This window comes from Etheostoma cragini, unplaced genomic scaffold, assembly GCF_013103735.1.
Source record: "Etheostoma cragini isolate CJK2018 unplaced genomic scaffold, CSU_Ecrag_1.0 ScbMSFa_93, whole genome shotgun sequence".
Classification (NCBI taxonomy): Eukaryota; Metazoa; Chordata; class Actinopteri; order Perciformes; family Percidae; genus Etheostoma; species Etheostoma cragini.
Genome location: NW_023269570.1, coordinates 25225 through 42488, shown reverse-complemented (window position 1 = coordinate 42488; position 17264 = coordinate 25225). Strand labels below are relative to the sequence as shown.

At 40.3% G+C, this 17264-nt stretch overlaps 2 protein-coding genes across 2 annotated transcripts; both read left to right on the top strand.

The window, feature by feature from the left end:
- Positions 1–5991: 5991 nt before the first annotated feature.
- On the top strand, positions 5992–8041 carry LOC117941546 (G-protein coupled receptor 4-like). The gene is made up of 4 exons (XM_034866552.1): positions 5992–6047; positions 6260–6587; positions 7174–7373; positions 7510–8041. Exons 1-4 carry the CDS (start codon positions 5992–5994, stop codon positions 8039–8041), a joined length of 1116 nt encoding a protein of 371 aa, XP_034722443.1.
- A 6189-nt stretch (positions 8042–14230) lies between these two features.
- On the top strand, positions 14231–16016 carry LOC117941545 (mas-related G-protein coupled receptor member A4-like). Its single transcript, XM_034866551.1, has 3 exons — positions 14231–14677; positions 14854–15041; positions 15488–16016. Exons 1-3 carry the CDS (start codon positions 14231–14233, stop codon positions 16014–16016), a joined length of 1164 nt encoding a protein of 387 aa, XP_034722442.1.
- The last annotated feature ends 1248 nt before the right edge of the window (positions 16017–17264 follow it).

The following is a 17264-nucleotide window of genomic DNA, read 5'->3' as shown; positions in this document are numbered from 1 at the left end:
CCCCCTCTGCCAATGGAAAAGTCCACCCCCCCCAACAGGAAACGTCAGCGTCTCGCCCTCCTCTCTCCTCTTCCTCCTTTCTATTCTTCCTCCTATTTTACTCTTCCTTCTCTATACTCTTCCTTCACTTAAAAGACACGTAATGACTCTTAGAAGACACATAATATATCTTAGAAGACACCTAATGTCTCTTAAAAGACACATAATGTATCTTAGAAGACACATAATGTATCTTAGAAGACACGTAATGATTCTTAGAAGACACATAATGTATCTTAAAAGACACATAATGTATCTTAAAAGACACATAATGACTCTTTAAGACACAATGTCTCTTAAAAGACACAATGTCTCTTAAAAGACACAATGTCTCTTAAAAGACAACTACTACCTCTTAAAAGACAACTTCTACCTCTTAAAAGACACATAATATATCTTAGAAGACACGTAATGTCTCTTACAAGACAACTAATACCTCTTAAAAGACACATGATATCTCTTAGAAGACACACAAAGTCTCTTAGAAGAAACATAATGTCTCTTACAAGACACATAATGTCTCTTAGAAGACTCGCCCTCTGCCACGCCTCACCTCCAAAACAGGGAGTAGATTATTGTCCGTCCTGACTGGAGACTGCAGAGGACACAACATCTGACAACTTCTCCAGCTCGGCTCGCTGCGTTCAACAGGTACAGTCATGAAATCAAATTAAATTAAATTAAATTAAATTAAACCATTTATCTTTAACTCATCCATTCAAAAGTCCTTATGTGTCTTCTAAGAGACATTATGTGTCTTTTAAGAGACATTGCGTCTTTAAGAGACATTAGGTGTCTTTTAAGAGTCATTATGTGTCTTTTAAAAGTAATTCGGTGTCTTCTATAAGTCCTTCAGTGTCTTCTATGAGTAATTTGGTGTCTTTTAAGAGTCATTAGGTGTTTTTTAAGAGACATTGTGTCTTTTAAGAGTCATTAGGTGTTTTTTAAGAGACATTGTGACTTTTAAGAGTCATTAGGTGTTTTTTAAGAGACATTGTGACTTTTAAGAGTCATTAGGTGTTTTTTAAGAGACATTGTGTCTTTTAAGAGTCATTAGGTGTCTTTTAAGACGCATAATGTGTCTTTTAAGAGTCATTTGGTGTCTTTTAAGACATATAATGTGTCTTTTAAGTCATTTGGTGTCTTTTAAGAGTCATTTGGTGTCTTTTAATAGTCATTTCGTGTCTTCTATGAGTTATTATGTCTTTTAAGAGTTATTATGTGTCTTTTGAAAGTAACATTGTGTCTTTTAAGTGATTTTATGTTTTTAATGGTAATTTTGAGTCTTTTTATGATTATTTATTGTCTAACATGAGGGATAAACAGGACTGAAAGAACTACGATCAGACAGAAAGTAAAATGCAAACTGTAACAATCACACAGCTGTTAATAATATTTAATTTGGGAGAATCATAAACACGTGATTGAGTAAAATAAAAAGTTAGATATTTTAAATCAAATTAAACAGGGTGAATGAAAAACGTAAAGACGCAGAGATTCACGTTTAATAACATCATTACTTAAGAAAGATTTCTTCTTTTTATTGGTCTTATTATTGTGTCTTTTGTTCTTAGTTAACGTGAATTTAATGAGGATTATTTCTTGGGAAGTTGTTTTGTTTTCCAGGAAACGATGAGACACCAGATATGCAAAAGCCTTTGTTGTGATCATTTTTTTAATGACGCCTTCAGGCTCTTCTCATTAACTACATTCATCTCTGAAAAGTATAGCATCGTACTTTCTATTCCATGTATTAATACTACGTGTTGCATGCACACGTTATTACAGATAGAAAAATCAATTTAGATGTACATTTTCCAGTGACAGCAGCTCTGTAGTTTCCTACCTATAGAGTAGTGCGATGTCTATTTGTAGTTTCTCTTCCTGTTTCAATTACCCACCATGCACCATGGCTCTATATATATTATTATTATTATCTGTATTTATATTTTTCCATTAGGAGTACTTATACTTTTTCAATATTACTTAGCACTGTATTCCCATACATAACACATGAAAAACAGTGCTTAACTGAGACATCCCACTAGTTTGTCATTCATTTCACCGATGTGCTGCAATGGCAGCAATGACTGTTATTGCCCATACTTATTATTATCATTCCACCAGATTTTTGTCCCGCTACTAGTCCCGGAGCGTTGCCAACACGCGCACACACAATACATCGAAACGTGTGTTATCATCGGGAATGGTGTGCTATGACTTTTCAACGAGATTTGCCGCACGGTTTTCATGAAATCAGCAAAAAACGTCGAAAAACTTCTCATTGATTTGAATGGGAAATGTTTGGGAAATCGCTCAACATCGCTCCAAACCCCCCCTCTTTGGGGCCATGCTGTTTCTCCGTACTTTAACGTAGAAACATGATTAAAGGTTTAAACCAAAGACAAGACTTTGGTGTTTATTGGGCTGAATGGGCGTTCAGATATCAAGCACTGTTTCTCCAGAATCCCGGTCTACGTATCGTCCCGTTTTCAGACGTCTCAGATGTTCCAATGTGTGTGTATGTGGTGGATGGTGAGAGTTAGAGAGGAGCATATAGAGGGGGGGGGGGGCTGTGGTACGGATCTCTGGAAGTTTCTCAAACAAATGTCTCTCTCTCCTCCAGTTTTAACTCTTCAGACTTCATAGTTGGTCAAAATGTAGGGAATCTTGTTCCGGTCACAGACATGTAACTATGGAGTCTATCGGACTTAAATTGATGACTGTGATCTACCAACTGTTGATAGAAACTATGAAAAAAGCATGCAGCTGGAGTACAATTGACTGATTTTTTCCCACAAACTAATTGTTCTCTCTCCTCCAGTTTTAACTCTTCAGACATCATAGTGGGGTAAAATGATGGAAATCTTGTGCCGATCGCAGACATGTAACTCTTGAGTCTATCGGTCTAAAACTTTTTGCGCTAGGCTCACCAACTGCAGATATAAAACATTGAAAGACAGAATCTGGCCCGTACTCTGAGGAAATCACCATAGCAACAGGTTCTGTTACTGAGAGGACAGAGAGAGGGGCTGCAGCATGATTATCATTATCATTCCGCCAGGTTTTCGTCCCGCTACTAGTCCCGGAGCGTTGCCAACACACGCACAAACAATACATCGAAACGTGTGTTATCATCGGGAATGGTGTGCTATGACTTTTCAACGAGATTTGCCGCACGGTTTTCACGAAATCGGCAAAAAACGGCGAAAAACTTCTCATTGACTTGAATGAGAAATGTTCGGGAAATCCCTCAACATCGCTCCAAACCCCCCCCTCTTTGGGACCGTGCTGTACCGCCATACTTTATTGTAGAAACATAGTTAAAGGTTTAAACCAAAGACAAGACTTTGGTGTTTATTGGGCTGAATGGGCGTTCAGATATCAAGCACGGTTTCTCCAGAATCACAGTTTACGTATTGTCCCGTTTTCAGACGTCTCAGATATTCCAATGTGTGTGTATGTGGCGGAATGTTGAGGCTAGAGTGGAGGACAGAGTGGGGAGCTTCAAAAAATCATCTTGGTTCTCTCTCTATAACTTGCTCCAATGCCAACAATTCTATCTTGTCATGGACAATTTGTACATCAAAACGCAGGTATTCTTGACTCTGCAAAACGCAGAGCGAACCCCCTATTTAAATTACTGATATGTCCACATTTTTTAGATAAGATAATTAGATAATTTGTTTATTAGTCCCCAATGGGGAAATTACTGCACTACACTCTGTGTACACACTTTTTGTTAGTACTCACACGCAGGCCTGAAATACACACACATGCTCAGGACCTATACATGCACTATACATGGAGAGATGTCAGAGTGAGTGGGCTGCCAGCTGAACCAGCGCCCTGAGCGGTCGGGGGGGTACGGTGCCTTGCTCAAGAGCACCTGGCAGTGCCCAGGAGGTGAACTGGCATCTCTCCAGCCACCAATCCACGCTCCCAACTTTTTGGGTCCATACGGGGATTTGAACCAGTGACCCTCCGGTTCCCAACCCAACTCCCTATGGACTGAGCTACTGCCACCCCCCAAAGACACACACAAACACATAATGTCTCTTAGAAGACACGCCCTTGTCCACGCCTCTCCTACCAAACAGGAAGTAGATTATCGTCTGTCCTGACTGGAGACTGCTGAGGACACAACGTCTGACAACTCCTCCAGCTCGGCGTTCAACAGGTACAGTCATTAAATTAAATTAAATCATTTATCTTTGAATCATTTTAATATGAAGAGAGATTATTCTGGTTGAAACGAACTCATCTTTATGTTTTTGTTCCTTACTTTGCTGTATTTAAAGGTTTTTCTCTTTTTAACGTGTTTTAGTTGCATTGTTTGTTGTTTCCTGCGGTTTACCCCCCCCCCCCCCCCCCACTACTCATAAAATACTCAAATTGACCTTAAAAGACTAATGATGACCTTAAATTACTTACAATGACTCTTAAAATAATCAAAATTACTTTTAAAAGACTCAAAATGACTCTTAAAAAGATTCAAAATGATTCTTAAAAAGACTCAAAATGACCTTGAAAAGAATCAAAATGACTCTTAAAAAGACTCAAACCGACCCAAAAAAGACTCAAAATAAAATAAATAATCAAATGAAACTGGGTAAAGGAAGAACATAATGGCTCAGAGATGCACATTTAATTAGAACATCCATGTAAAGAAAGATTCCCTTTTTCATTTCTTCTTCTTTTTATTTGTCTTATTGTGTCTTTTGTTCTGAGCTCACATGAATTTAATGAGTTATTTCACGGGAAGTTGTTTTGTTTCCCAGGAAAAGATGACACACCAGATATGCAAAAGCTTTTGTTGTGATAATTTGGTTTTAAAGAGCACTTCCGGCTGTTCTCATTAACTATTCCTACATTCATCTCTGTACTTTCTGTTCCATGTACCCGTACTACGTGTTACATGCAGATAATATTGCGTGTATTATTTGCCAATAATACAGATTGCAAATTCAATGTAAATGTACATTTTGTACTCTGTATTTTCCTACCTACAGAGTGCTATTTGTAGTTTCTCTTTCTGTTTCAATTACCCACCATGCACCATGGCTCTATGTATATTATTATTATTATCTGTATTGATATTTTTCCATTACGAGTACTTATACTTTTTCAATATTATTTAGCACTGTGTTCCCATACATAACACATAAAAAACAGTGCTTAACTGAGACATCCCACTAGTTTGTCATTCATTGCACCAATGTGCTGCAATGGCAGCAATGACTATTATTGCCCATACTTATTATTGTTATTCCGTCAGGTTTCCGTCCCGCTACTAGTCCCGGAGCGTTGCCAACACGCACACACACATACATCAAAACGTGTGTACTGATCGGGAATGGTGTGCTATGACTTTTCAACGAGATTTGCCACGCGGTTTTCCCAAAAACGGCAAAAAACTTCTCATAGACTTAAATGGGAAATGTTCAGGAAATCGCTCAACATCGCTCAAACCCCCCCTCTTTGGAGCCGTGTTGTCTCACCATACTTTAACGTAGAAACATACAGTGAGGAAAATTAAGTATTTGAACACCCTGCTATTTTGTCCACAGTGGACATGCACCTACAATGACATTTTCAGACCCTCATGATTTCTAAGTGGGAGAACTTGCAAAATAGCAGGGTGTTCAAATACTGATTTTCTTCACTGTAGGTCCCTGAAACATGTTTCTGATTTTTTTTTGAGGAGAAATCCGACGTGCAGCTGCTGAATCCGTCTTCATCACACACACACACACACACAGATTAAAATATTTTCCTCAGATTTTCAGAGGTTCTCATCTCGCTTGTCCAACTCCTTGCTTCCGGGTTAGCTCTCCACTAATCGCCACTGTCGCACTGTTGCTTGCTCTGGAGGAAACTACTAGAACTGTTGGGTCCTTGTAAATTCTGGAGTGTGGACTATCTGTATAGTGTCTTGAGATATCTCTTGTTATGAATTATTTGAGTCTGGATGACGGCAGTGCCCGCCTTCTGACCGAGCATGTCAGGTAAGCCGCCGCACACTGTGTAAACAAATATTTCCAAAGATCTCAACTCAACCAGAGTTCTTAGAAAGAGATCTCCGTGTGAACAGGGCCTATAAAACAAAAAATCTGCTTAAATAAGGTCCCTGGAATATTGTCATGCTGAAATGTGGATTTATTCCAAAATGTTTTGATTCCAAATGTCCCTTTTTATGATCTAATCTCCTTACCTACAGGTTACCCTCTGAAAACATGAGCACTTCAGAGAATGACAGCATCTTCACCACCAGGGCCCCCTTTTCAACATTTGTGCCCTCCATTACACCTTTAGGCTTCAAACCCTTTGATTCCACCACCATCTTCCTAGATTCCCATGAACTCACCACCATCCTCCCAGGCTCCAGTGATTACACCAACAGCACCTTCTCCAGTAATTACACCAATCGCAACTTGGGCTACTCTGATGACACTAAAGCTGGATTCATCTCAGATGTGGTGACGTACATCATCATCTGCATCGGCCTTCCTCTGACCCTCGTCGCCATCTACGCTCTCTACTCTGAGGTGTGGACATTAGGAATGACATGTATTTATTAACTGTGTGTGTCTCTGTGTGTATGTCCTCCTCTTGTCCGTGGGGTCACTTCCATGTGCACTTTGTAGCCCCATCTGAAGTAGAAGAAACAAACAGTTAGGAAGTAAAGTAACGTCTGATTTGAACCAAAACAACATCATATGTAAGGATATTTTAGCAGGATAGTAAATGCTAGTCAGGGTTAGCATTGATGAGCATTTGGGTTGCCTAGTGTGTGAGAATGGTCATGTGATACGTGTTGTCAGACGTGATAATATCCACGGAGATTAGGTCTGCTGCTGGAGATACAACTATTGTGTGCATGGAGATCTTTGAGAAGGAGCTACACATGTACTCCAGGTTGTAGCCCCATACCTGATCTTTCCCTAACTCTAAGTGGTTTCACCCTGCATGTTGAAAGATTACACGGCATGGGGGCTAACCGAGGGTCAGTATTTGAGGAGTTTTTGCGTATGAGAATGTGTTTCTGACAGCTCAAAAGAGTTTGATGAGAAATATGAAAGATAAAGCCGGCTGAGCAGACAGTTGAGATTTCCTCTGATTTGTTTCCTGCAGGTACGCAATGACCACGTCGTTCCCATCTACGTCATCAACCTTCTGGTCTCTGACCTCATCCAGCTCTGCTGCATGATCTGTGATGTGATCTGTGATGCGGTAAAACCTTGCAGCCTGATGACATACATTATCTATATTAGTATTTACGACTACAGTATGATGACCAGTGTTGGCTTCATGATGTGCATCGCCCTGGAAAGGTACCGGTCTCATATATAAGGAATTGTTGTGCATCCATTTTCGTACTACATCACACAAACCTGTTGATGAGAACACGTTGGTCCAGCATGTGGAGCTCCTTCTGTGTCTGACTGTAGTGTTGATGTTGTATTTCAGGTACCTGCTGATCGTCTTCCCCCTGTGGTACCACTGCAGACGAACCATCCGGTCCACCGTGGTGATCTGTGCCGTTGCCTGGGCCTTTCCTTCTCTCTACCTTTTCACTTTATTTTTTGCTGATAATCTCAATGTCCGCCAAATCTTCGCTGTTGTCTTCCTGCTCCTTCCCCTCCCACTGCTCTTGTTCTTCTGCTGTGCGACTCTCAAAGCCCTGTCTGCCTCCGTCTCCATCCTGCCTGACGAAAAACGACGAATTGTAGGAACTTTGGTCGTGGTGCTGCCAGTTCACATGCTGCTTTTCCTGCCCCACATCATTTTGATACTGGTAGAGGGATTCATTAAAGACCAATCACAAAATGAAACTCTTGCCTATGTGTTTTGGTTGTGTGTTGAGCTGAATCCTCTCGCAGACCTGGTTCTGTATATCTTCATGAAGAAAGGGGCCCTAGACAAGATCTTGTCCTCTATGCGTTGCTGCAGAGTGGAAGACAGAGGTCTCAGGAGTCTGGAAAACAACGGTGTGAACTAGAAAAATGGACCCAGGCTACATCCACCCTGCTACCGTTTAGTTTGTTAGTGGAGACAAATTTATTTATTTGGAGACAAAAACCTCAAAGACCTCTATGCACCCTCTAGTCTTATCTCCAGCAGCAGACCTAATCTCCGCGCATGTTATCACGTCTGACAACACGTATCACATGACCATTCACACACACAGGGCAACCCGAAGGCTCATCAATGCTAACCCCGGCTAGCATATGCTATCATGCTAAGATATCCTTATAGAAAACGTTGTTTTGGTTCAAATCAGACGTTACTTTACTTCCTGACTGTTGGGTTCTTGCTTCTTGTCTTTTCTGCATCGACTGTTGGCTCTGCTGCTTCTTCTACTTCTGCTTGTAGTTCTGTTCTCTTTGTAGATTTCAGATACATCTACCAACCCTGATAGGACTGGCTCAGGTTTGCCTTGCACCAGTTCTTAATTATCTGCTATGCCCTACAGTCTCCTGCTACGCCCTGCTAACTCTGCAGTGTCTTGCTACGTCCTGCATACCCTACAGTGCCCTGCTACGCCCTGCATACCCCACAGTCTCCCGCTACGCCTGGCATACCCTGCAGTGTCCTGCTATGTCCCACAGGGATCAGTGATTTCTTTTCTTCCAAAAACATGGCCTTCATGTTGCTCACGCAGACATGGCAGCTGTAGTTGGAACATTATCACCTGAAGGAGCTCCGTTCTGTGAATGGGACGTAGATCAGCCCACCGAGACTCATGGGCCGAGGTGGAGGTCTCGCTGTGGTTTTTAAAAAACAATTGATCTGCCACATACTCTTCTCCTGAACTACAGACTACTAAAGTTGGTCCTTCAAATACATTTTACTGTATTTCAGGGCCAGTGGCCTCTTTTCTTACTGATTTTCTGATTTCTTATGATTCATTATTAAGCTAAACAGAGTGACGATTGTTGATTTTAATATTCATGCTTCTGAATGTGAAAATATCACTGAATCTATAAATTGTACTCAGCATGTCTCTGGTCCTACACACAGCAAAAAATACATGCTTCATCTTGTTTTTTCTTATGGTATAAACATACTTATATTACAATGTAATAATTTAAAAATGTATTTGTTAGTGATCACAGATTCATCTTCTGGGATCTTGTTTGTAACGAGGCTCCTCTGCCAGCTCACGTTTGATTAACCAGCTCACGTTGAAAAAAGTCCAGCCACACTCAACTTAAACTCGGTTTTTATGTCGGACGACATGGACGCTCGTACGGAGGTGTTTAACGATCTCTGCACCCTGCTGCTGGACAACGTGGCGTCTCCTAACATCAGAGAAACTCCCTCTGTCAATACCTCCTCGTGGATGAATGATGCCATTTGCAGCTTTTTGGAGAATTGAGCGTCCATCGCCTGCATCTTAAAGAGCTGTCAATAAACCTAAATTAAATGATCAAGGATTCTAGAGACTCTTATTTCACTAATCTGATATCTTACTAAAGAACAATCCTAAAGCTCTGTTTGACACTCTCAACAACATTGGTGTCCCTGCTGAATGTGTCCCTGTGTTTTCAAATGTTGACTGCATCCACTTTCTGTCTCATTTTGAGGACAAGGTTAGAGATGTCCAGGCAAGCGTTGTACCATCAGCAAACTCACATATAGCTTCTCATCAGAGACCTTCAATACTGGACTCCTTCTGCCCCATGTCCCTGAACGGCATCATTTAGCTGGTGGGCTCGATAAAACCCTCCCAAAGCCCTGTTGATACTGTCCCCACGTCTTTGCTTTTAGAAACCATACATCTACTTGGCCCATGTTTGGTTTCAATTTTAAATGTATTTCTTCAGCTGGGCCGGGTCCCCGGCTGTTTTAAGCATGCTCTTGTTCAGCCAATCTTGAAAAAAAAGAACAATCTAGATGCAGTGTTATGGTTTTGGTTAAGATTATTATTCCCTTTTTTGCCTCCTTGTGTTTGTTTCATAGTTTTCTCCTGGTCTTGTGTCGGTGGCCCTGTCTTGTGTTGCCTGGTAAGTGTCTGTTCTTCTTCCTGTTTTTATTTTGGTAGTCTGGTTTCCTGCTCTGTCTCGTCTTGCCCAGCTTTGCTTTTTGTCGGCCTGACTGTCTTGCCCAGAGCAATCCGGAGAACAAGTCTCTCGAAGCACTTCATGATTACCGGGATGAGGGCCACAGGACGGTAATCATTTAGGCTGGTGTTGGCAGACTTCTTCGGCACTGGGATGATTGTGGCTGATTTTAGGCAGGGGGGGATGACTGCCTGGGCCAGGAAGAGGTTGAAGATCCTAGCAAAGATGAGGGCGAGCTGGTGAGCGCTTGCCCTGAGCACCTTGCCAGGAACTCCATCTGGGCCAGCAGCCTTCCTTGGGTTCACTGCCAGGAGTACTTGTCCAACGTCGTGCTCCTTTACGGTGAGAGGGGAGATGCACCTCCTCTTCTCAAGGTTGTGCGTCTTGTGGCTTAACAAATGCTTTGCTGCACCTCGGTTGTAACGAGTGGTTATTTCAGCCGAAGTTGCTCACATTTTACTCTGTAGCTTGTTGCTAAGTCTAACATTAAGCTCGTTAGCTTGTAGCACGGCAGGAATGTTGTAGTGGATGAAGATTAACTTTATTTTTACCTGCTAACTCACCCTCACGATAAGCAATGGTGTTTCGATACCTACATTTAGTAAGCCTAAATGATTTTTGTCTATCACAATTAAATGTAGCCATGGTGAAACCACTTAACCAAATAAAATCTAATGAGAGGACTGCTCACAACATTAGCATTTAGCCTGTTGTGTCGGCTGTTTTGCAAACCGAAGGTATTTAAAAAATTTGGGAATTGCCAAGCAATGTCAAGCCCCAGCAGCTGTGGTCACTTCCAGCATGTGATAAGACAAAAAAATCCAATGAAAACTCCTCATGGCTTTCTGGAACCATGATGGGCAATGCTTCTCCTACATTCTGTCTGTAAATCATCTTTCCAGAGCAACATGTTAGGAGTATATGGCTTAGTTACATTTTTCTAGAATTTTAAAACAGGCCCACCAAATTATGAACGGCATGGTTTCTTGTCATGAAAGACTCTTTCTTTATGTCAGGATGAATTCTGGTTTGGAATAGAACTATTTAAAAAGAAAAAGTATTTACATGTTCTTGTTGTTAGTATGTCATCGCTGGACATTCATGATGACATAGATGAAGATGACTTCAATCCCATTCAAAACTATGTGTAAGTAGTATTTATACATTTTTAATCTGAGAGGTGTGTTGAGTGTAATTGACTAATAATTTCAGCCCTCTACATAGCATTGACTGGGCTGAGGACGAAACATGGGCTCCACATGAGGATAATAATATAATAATAATAATAATCATGTCATCACAACAACAACAACACAAGTTTTATGCATATGTCCAATAAATACTTGTTGTTCCAATCCGAGGGTAAGTAGAAGTAGTAGAAGTAGTATTTTGCATCTGTATTTGCATCTCCGTGTGTTATTATCAAGGTGTTCACACGGCGACGAGTCCAAACAGCTACAGGAAGATATGACCACAGACCACAACATGACCACAGACCACAACATGACCACAGAGAAACAGAAAACAAGTAAAAATGGCGACCTTTAACATGTGTTCACCTAGGGCCGCGTCCGCTGAGCCATCCCTTAAAAGACACCTAACGACTCTTAAAAGACGCATAATGTCTCTTAAAAGACACCTATTGACTCTTAAAAGACACATAATTACTCTTAAACAACACAATGTCTCTTAGAAGACATATAGTGTCTCTAAAAAAACACATAATGTCTCTTAAAAGACGCATAATGTCTCTTAACAGACACATAATGTCTCTTAAAATACATCTAATGACTCTTAAAAGACACATAATGTCTCTTAGAAGACACATAATGTCTCTTAAAATACATTTAATGACTCTTAAAAGACACATAATGTCTCTTTAAAGACGCATAATGTCTCTTAACAGACACATAATGTCTCTTAAAATACATCTAATGACTCTTAAAAGACACATAATGTCTCTTAGAAGACACATAATGTCTCTTAAAAGACACAATGTCACTTAAAAGACACCTTACGTCTCTTAAAAGACACAAAATAACGCTTAAAAGACACATGACGTCTCAAAAGACACATAATGTGTCTTAAAAGACCCCTAATGGTTCTTAAAAGACACATTATGACTCTTAAAAGACACATAATGTCTTTTAGAAGACACATAATGTCTCTTAAAAGACACAATGTCTTTTAAAAGACACCTTATGTCTCTTAAAAGACACATGATAACTCTTAAAAGACACATTACATCTCTTAAAAGACTCATAATGTGTCTTAAAATACCCCTAATGTCTCTTAAAAGACACATAATGACTCTTAGAAAACACATAATCTCTCTTAGAAGACACGCCATTGTCCCCGCCTCTCCTTCCAAACAGGAAGTAGATTATTGTCCGTCCTGACTGGAGACTGCAGAGGACACAACATCTGACAACTCCTCCAGCTCGGCGCGCAGCGTTCAACAGGTACAGTCATGAAATTAAATTAAATTAAATCAATTATTTTTAAATCATTTATCTTTTAATCATTTATCTTTAAATCATTTCTTTAAATAATTTATCTTTAAATCGTTTATTTTTGAATCATTTATCATTAGCTCATTTATCTTTAACTCATTTTCTTATGAAGAGAGATTATTCTGGTTGAAAGGAACTCATCTTTATGTTTTTGTTCCTTATTTTGTTGTTTTTTTAAAGGTTTTTGTCTCTTTATAAATTGTTTTTGTGACATTGTTTGTTGTTTTCTGCGGTTTACCCCCCCCCCCCCCCCCCCCCCACCCCCCCCACTACTCATAAAATACTCAAAATGACCTTAAAAGACTAATGATGACCTTAAATGACTTACAATGACTCTTAAAATACTCAAAATTACCTTAAGGGCCCTCAAAATGACTCTTAAAAAGACTCAAACTGACCTAAAAAGACTCAATTAGAACATCCACATAAAAAAGCTTCCCTTTTTCAGACATTTCTTACACAAATTCTTATTTTATTTGTATTATTGTGTCTTTTGTTCTGAGTTAACATGAATTTAACGAGTTATTTCTGGGGATGTTGTTTTGTTTTCAGGAAACAATGACACACGAGATATGCAAAAGCCTTTGTTGTGATCATTTGTTTTTAATGACGCCTTCAGGCTCTTCTCATTAACTATTCATACAGACATACATACATACTATACATTCATCTCTGTACTTTCTATTCCATGTACCCGTACTACGTGTTACATGCACATAATATTGCGTGTTTTGCCGTTATAACAGACAGCAAAATCAAGATTAAAAAAAATCATCTTGGTTCTCTCTTTATAACTTGCTCCCACGCCAACAATTCTAACTTGTCACGGCCAATTGATACATCAAAACGTAGGTATTCTAGTCTAGTTTCAGCTAATGTGCAATATGATGAGATATGAATTATACTTTTTACTCATCGATCTTTCAAATGAAAAGAGTTCCAAATCTCCCTCCATTTACTGCCATGTTACACATCGTCCACATTTCTGAGCAAAACGCAGAGCAAAGCACTTTTTTAAATCGCTGATACGCCCACATTTTAAAGTTTATCTACATAAATATTACATCAAGATGTCCATAAAGGCCTTTTAGTCCCCACATTATATTTTATTGATACCTCGTATCCTTTTGATGATATGATCATTTGTTTGAGAGCTTGTTCAGTGTCTGAATAGCTGGTGACACAGCTGACAGGTACAGCAGGTGCTCCAGTTGTTAACTGATCACAGATCAAGGAGATGACATCACAGAGATCAAAGGCTTCCTAGCTGTGTTTACAAACACGCCCACTGATAGTTTGCATCCATTAGCAACTATTTCAGTCTTTGTCTCTGTCAATTGCTTTGCTGTTGTCTCCACGACTCATTTCAAAACAGACAGTGAAAAAAACAAATTGAGCTGTGTGTCCCTGTGTGTTTAACAAGTATAGTGTGTGTGTGTGTGTGTGTTTGTGTGTGTGTGTGTGTGGGAGTGCGTGTGTGTGTACGTGCGTGCATGCTAGGAATGCACACCCACGCATATCTATTATTATTATCATGCATCAAAGTTTCCTGAAACATTTTCATGCTAACATGTGGATTTCTTCTGTAACCTGCAGGTTTCTCTCTGAAGAATGGACGTCAACAACACGTCACACAACAACACGTCATACAACAACACGTCATACAACAACACGTCATACAACAACACGTCATACAACAACTCTTCATACAGCAGCAGCAGCAGCAGCTTCCTAGAAGTAGCAGAAGACCAATATGGAGAAGCACCTGGAGATCTCTTGTTCTGGGGTGACTACAGCAGCTTACTCCCAGCATCCTCTAACATCGCCGCCCCCCCATCAGACTCCATTGCATTAAGCAGCGTCCCCTCCGGCTCCGATCATCTCCCTAACGGCTCCATTAGCTTTCTTCATAGCGTCCCATCCGATAATGTAACTGTCGGCCTCCTCGGGTACCTCGATTACACAGAGGCTGGACTCATCGACAACGTGGCAACCTGCATCATCATCTGCTTCGGCCTTCCTCTCATCTTCATCGCCATCTACTCCCTCTACTCTGTGGTAGGAGCATCACATGGCTTCATTTACGGCATATCTGTGTGTATCTTTGTGGATCTGTATGTAAAGGGTCTTCATCTGGGTTGCTCTTCTCATCCTGGGAGAGTTCAGACTCCCTGGGATTGGTTTTAGGTACGAAGTGACCACGTTGCTCCATCTAATGATTTGTTTCCCTGCAGGTACGCAGTGACCACATTGCTCCCATCTACGTCATCAACCTTCTGACCTCTGACCTCATCCAGCTCTGCTGCATGATCTGTGAAGTCGCCCGTCCTCAGAGCCGGATGATATTCATCATCAACAAATGTATTTACAACTACAGTCTGATGACCAGTGTTGTCTTCATGGTGTGCATCGCCCTGGAAAGGTACCTGTCTATCCAGCCATCATAAATTTGAAAAGTAGAGATCTGTAAGTGACTGCACAAGACTACAGGGCGAGAGAGCACACGACTACGGGAAAGGGAAGAAGTTGAGTTAGTAATATGCATTAATGTAATGAGGTTACATGCAGATGGAGAGAAGAAGGAGAAGAGAGGAGAGAGAGCACATGACTACGGGGGCGATGCATTTTAATAGAAGGAAAACAGTTTTCGACGGGAGAACAGACTTTGACACAACGCTCAAAGTAACCTTTTGTCGGTTGACCTCAACTGATGCGACTGACAGTTTTTGTCTAGTTTTGTGAGATATCATAGTAATTGTTATGAATCCATTTTGGTAAAACATCCCCCAAACCTGTTGATGAGAACACGTTGGTCCAGCATGTGGAGCTCCTTCTGTGTCTGACTGTAGTGTTGATGTTGTATTTCAGGTACCTGCTGATCGTCTTCCCCCTGTGGTACCACTGCAGACGAACCATCCGGTCCACCGTGGTGATCTGTGCCGTGGCCTGGGTCCTTCCTTCTCTCTACCTTTTCACTTTATTTTTTGGTGGAAATTTCAATGTCCCCCAAATGATCGCTGTTGTCTTCCTGCTCCTTCCCCTCCCACTGCTCTTGTTCTTCTGCTGTGCGTCTCTCAAAGCCCTGTCTGCCTCCGTCTCCATCCTGCCTGACGAAAAACAACGAATTGTAGGAACTTTGGTCGTGGTGCTGCTAACTTACATGCTGCTGTTCCTGCCCAATGTTATTTTGATAATGGTAGCGAGATCCACAAATGACCAATCGCTTGTTACAACTCTCGTCTACGTGTCTTCGGTGTTTCTTAAGCTGAATCCTCTCGCAGACCTGGTTCTGTATATCTTCACAAAGAAAGGGTTCCTAGACAAGATCTTGGCTGTGCGTTGCTGCAGAGTGGAAGACAAAGAACTCAGCAGTCTGGAAACAACAATGACAGTGTAAGATTAATGTAGTCCCACAAGGGGAAATTACAATTTACACTCTGTTATTACACCTTACACACAGGCCTGAACTACAAACACATGCTCAAGTCCTAAACATGACCTAACCTAGCTAAGTCAACGCAGGCTATATCCACGCAGCTAAATTTTGTTTTTTAATCAGCTTTTTGAGACTAAGACGATCCCCATGCACCCGATAGTTTTAGCTCCAGTAACAGAAGTGATAGTCGTCCTTTTTAACATGTCTGACAACACATACAGTATCACATGACCATTCACACACAGTGGGCGTGTTTCGTAAATGCTATCCCATGCTAGCATATGCTAACATGCTAAAATATCTTTCTTTGTGCCATCATGCTAGCATATGCTGATGTGAAGGTTCTACTGGGTTTTCTATCAGTACATTTTTTTAATCTGTGTTAGTAGTAAGGTTGCTAACATTTGCCAACATGCTAGCATGTGTCAACATTTGCTAACATATGCTAACATGCTAGCATGCTAACATAACATTTGCTAACATGTTAACTCATGAAAGCGTATGCTACCATATGCCAGCACGCTGGCATATGTTAACATGCTCACACATGCCATCACATGTTAACATGTGTTAATATATCTTTTACTAAAATATGTTATGTTTGCATATGCTCACATTTTAACACATGCTTACATGCAAATATGCTAATTTAACATATGTTGAATACTAACATCTTATGTTAGCATATGCTAACATGTTAACCCATGCTAACATAACATATGCTAACATGTTAACCCATGGTAACGTATGCTAACATATGCCAACAGGCGAGCATATGTTAACATGCTCACACATGCTAACATATGCTAACATAACACATGCTAACATATGCTAAAATAACATATGCCAACATACAGTAGTATGTTATGTTTTTGTTGATTTTTAGACACTTTTTGTTGTGACGTTTTTCTTTTTTTCCAAACGCTATAAAATTGAATTAAAGACCCAAATTTAAAGAAAATAGAGAACAGATCATTTATTTTACTTTTAAAGAGTAATGGTTGCATATGGAACCGTCCCTGTCATGTTTTTGGACAATATAATTAAATAAAAAAAGAAGAAAGTGATATAGAAAAATTCTGAAAATGGGTCAAATTTGACTCAAGAACAACAGGAGGGTTAAAACGAGAAAAATTATCTAACACTTATAAATAAAGTTTTTTTGGTAAGAATCAAATAATTTGCAGTGTACTGAGTTAAGTTGGAACC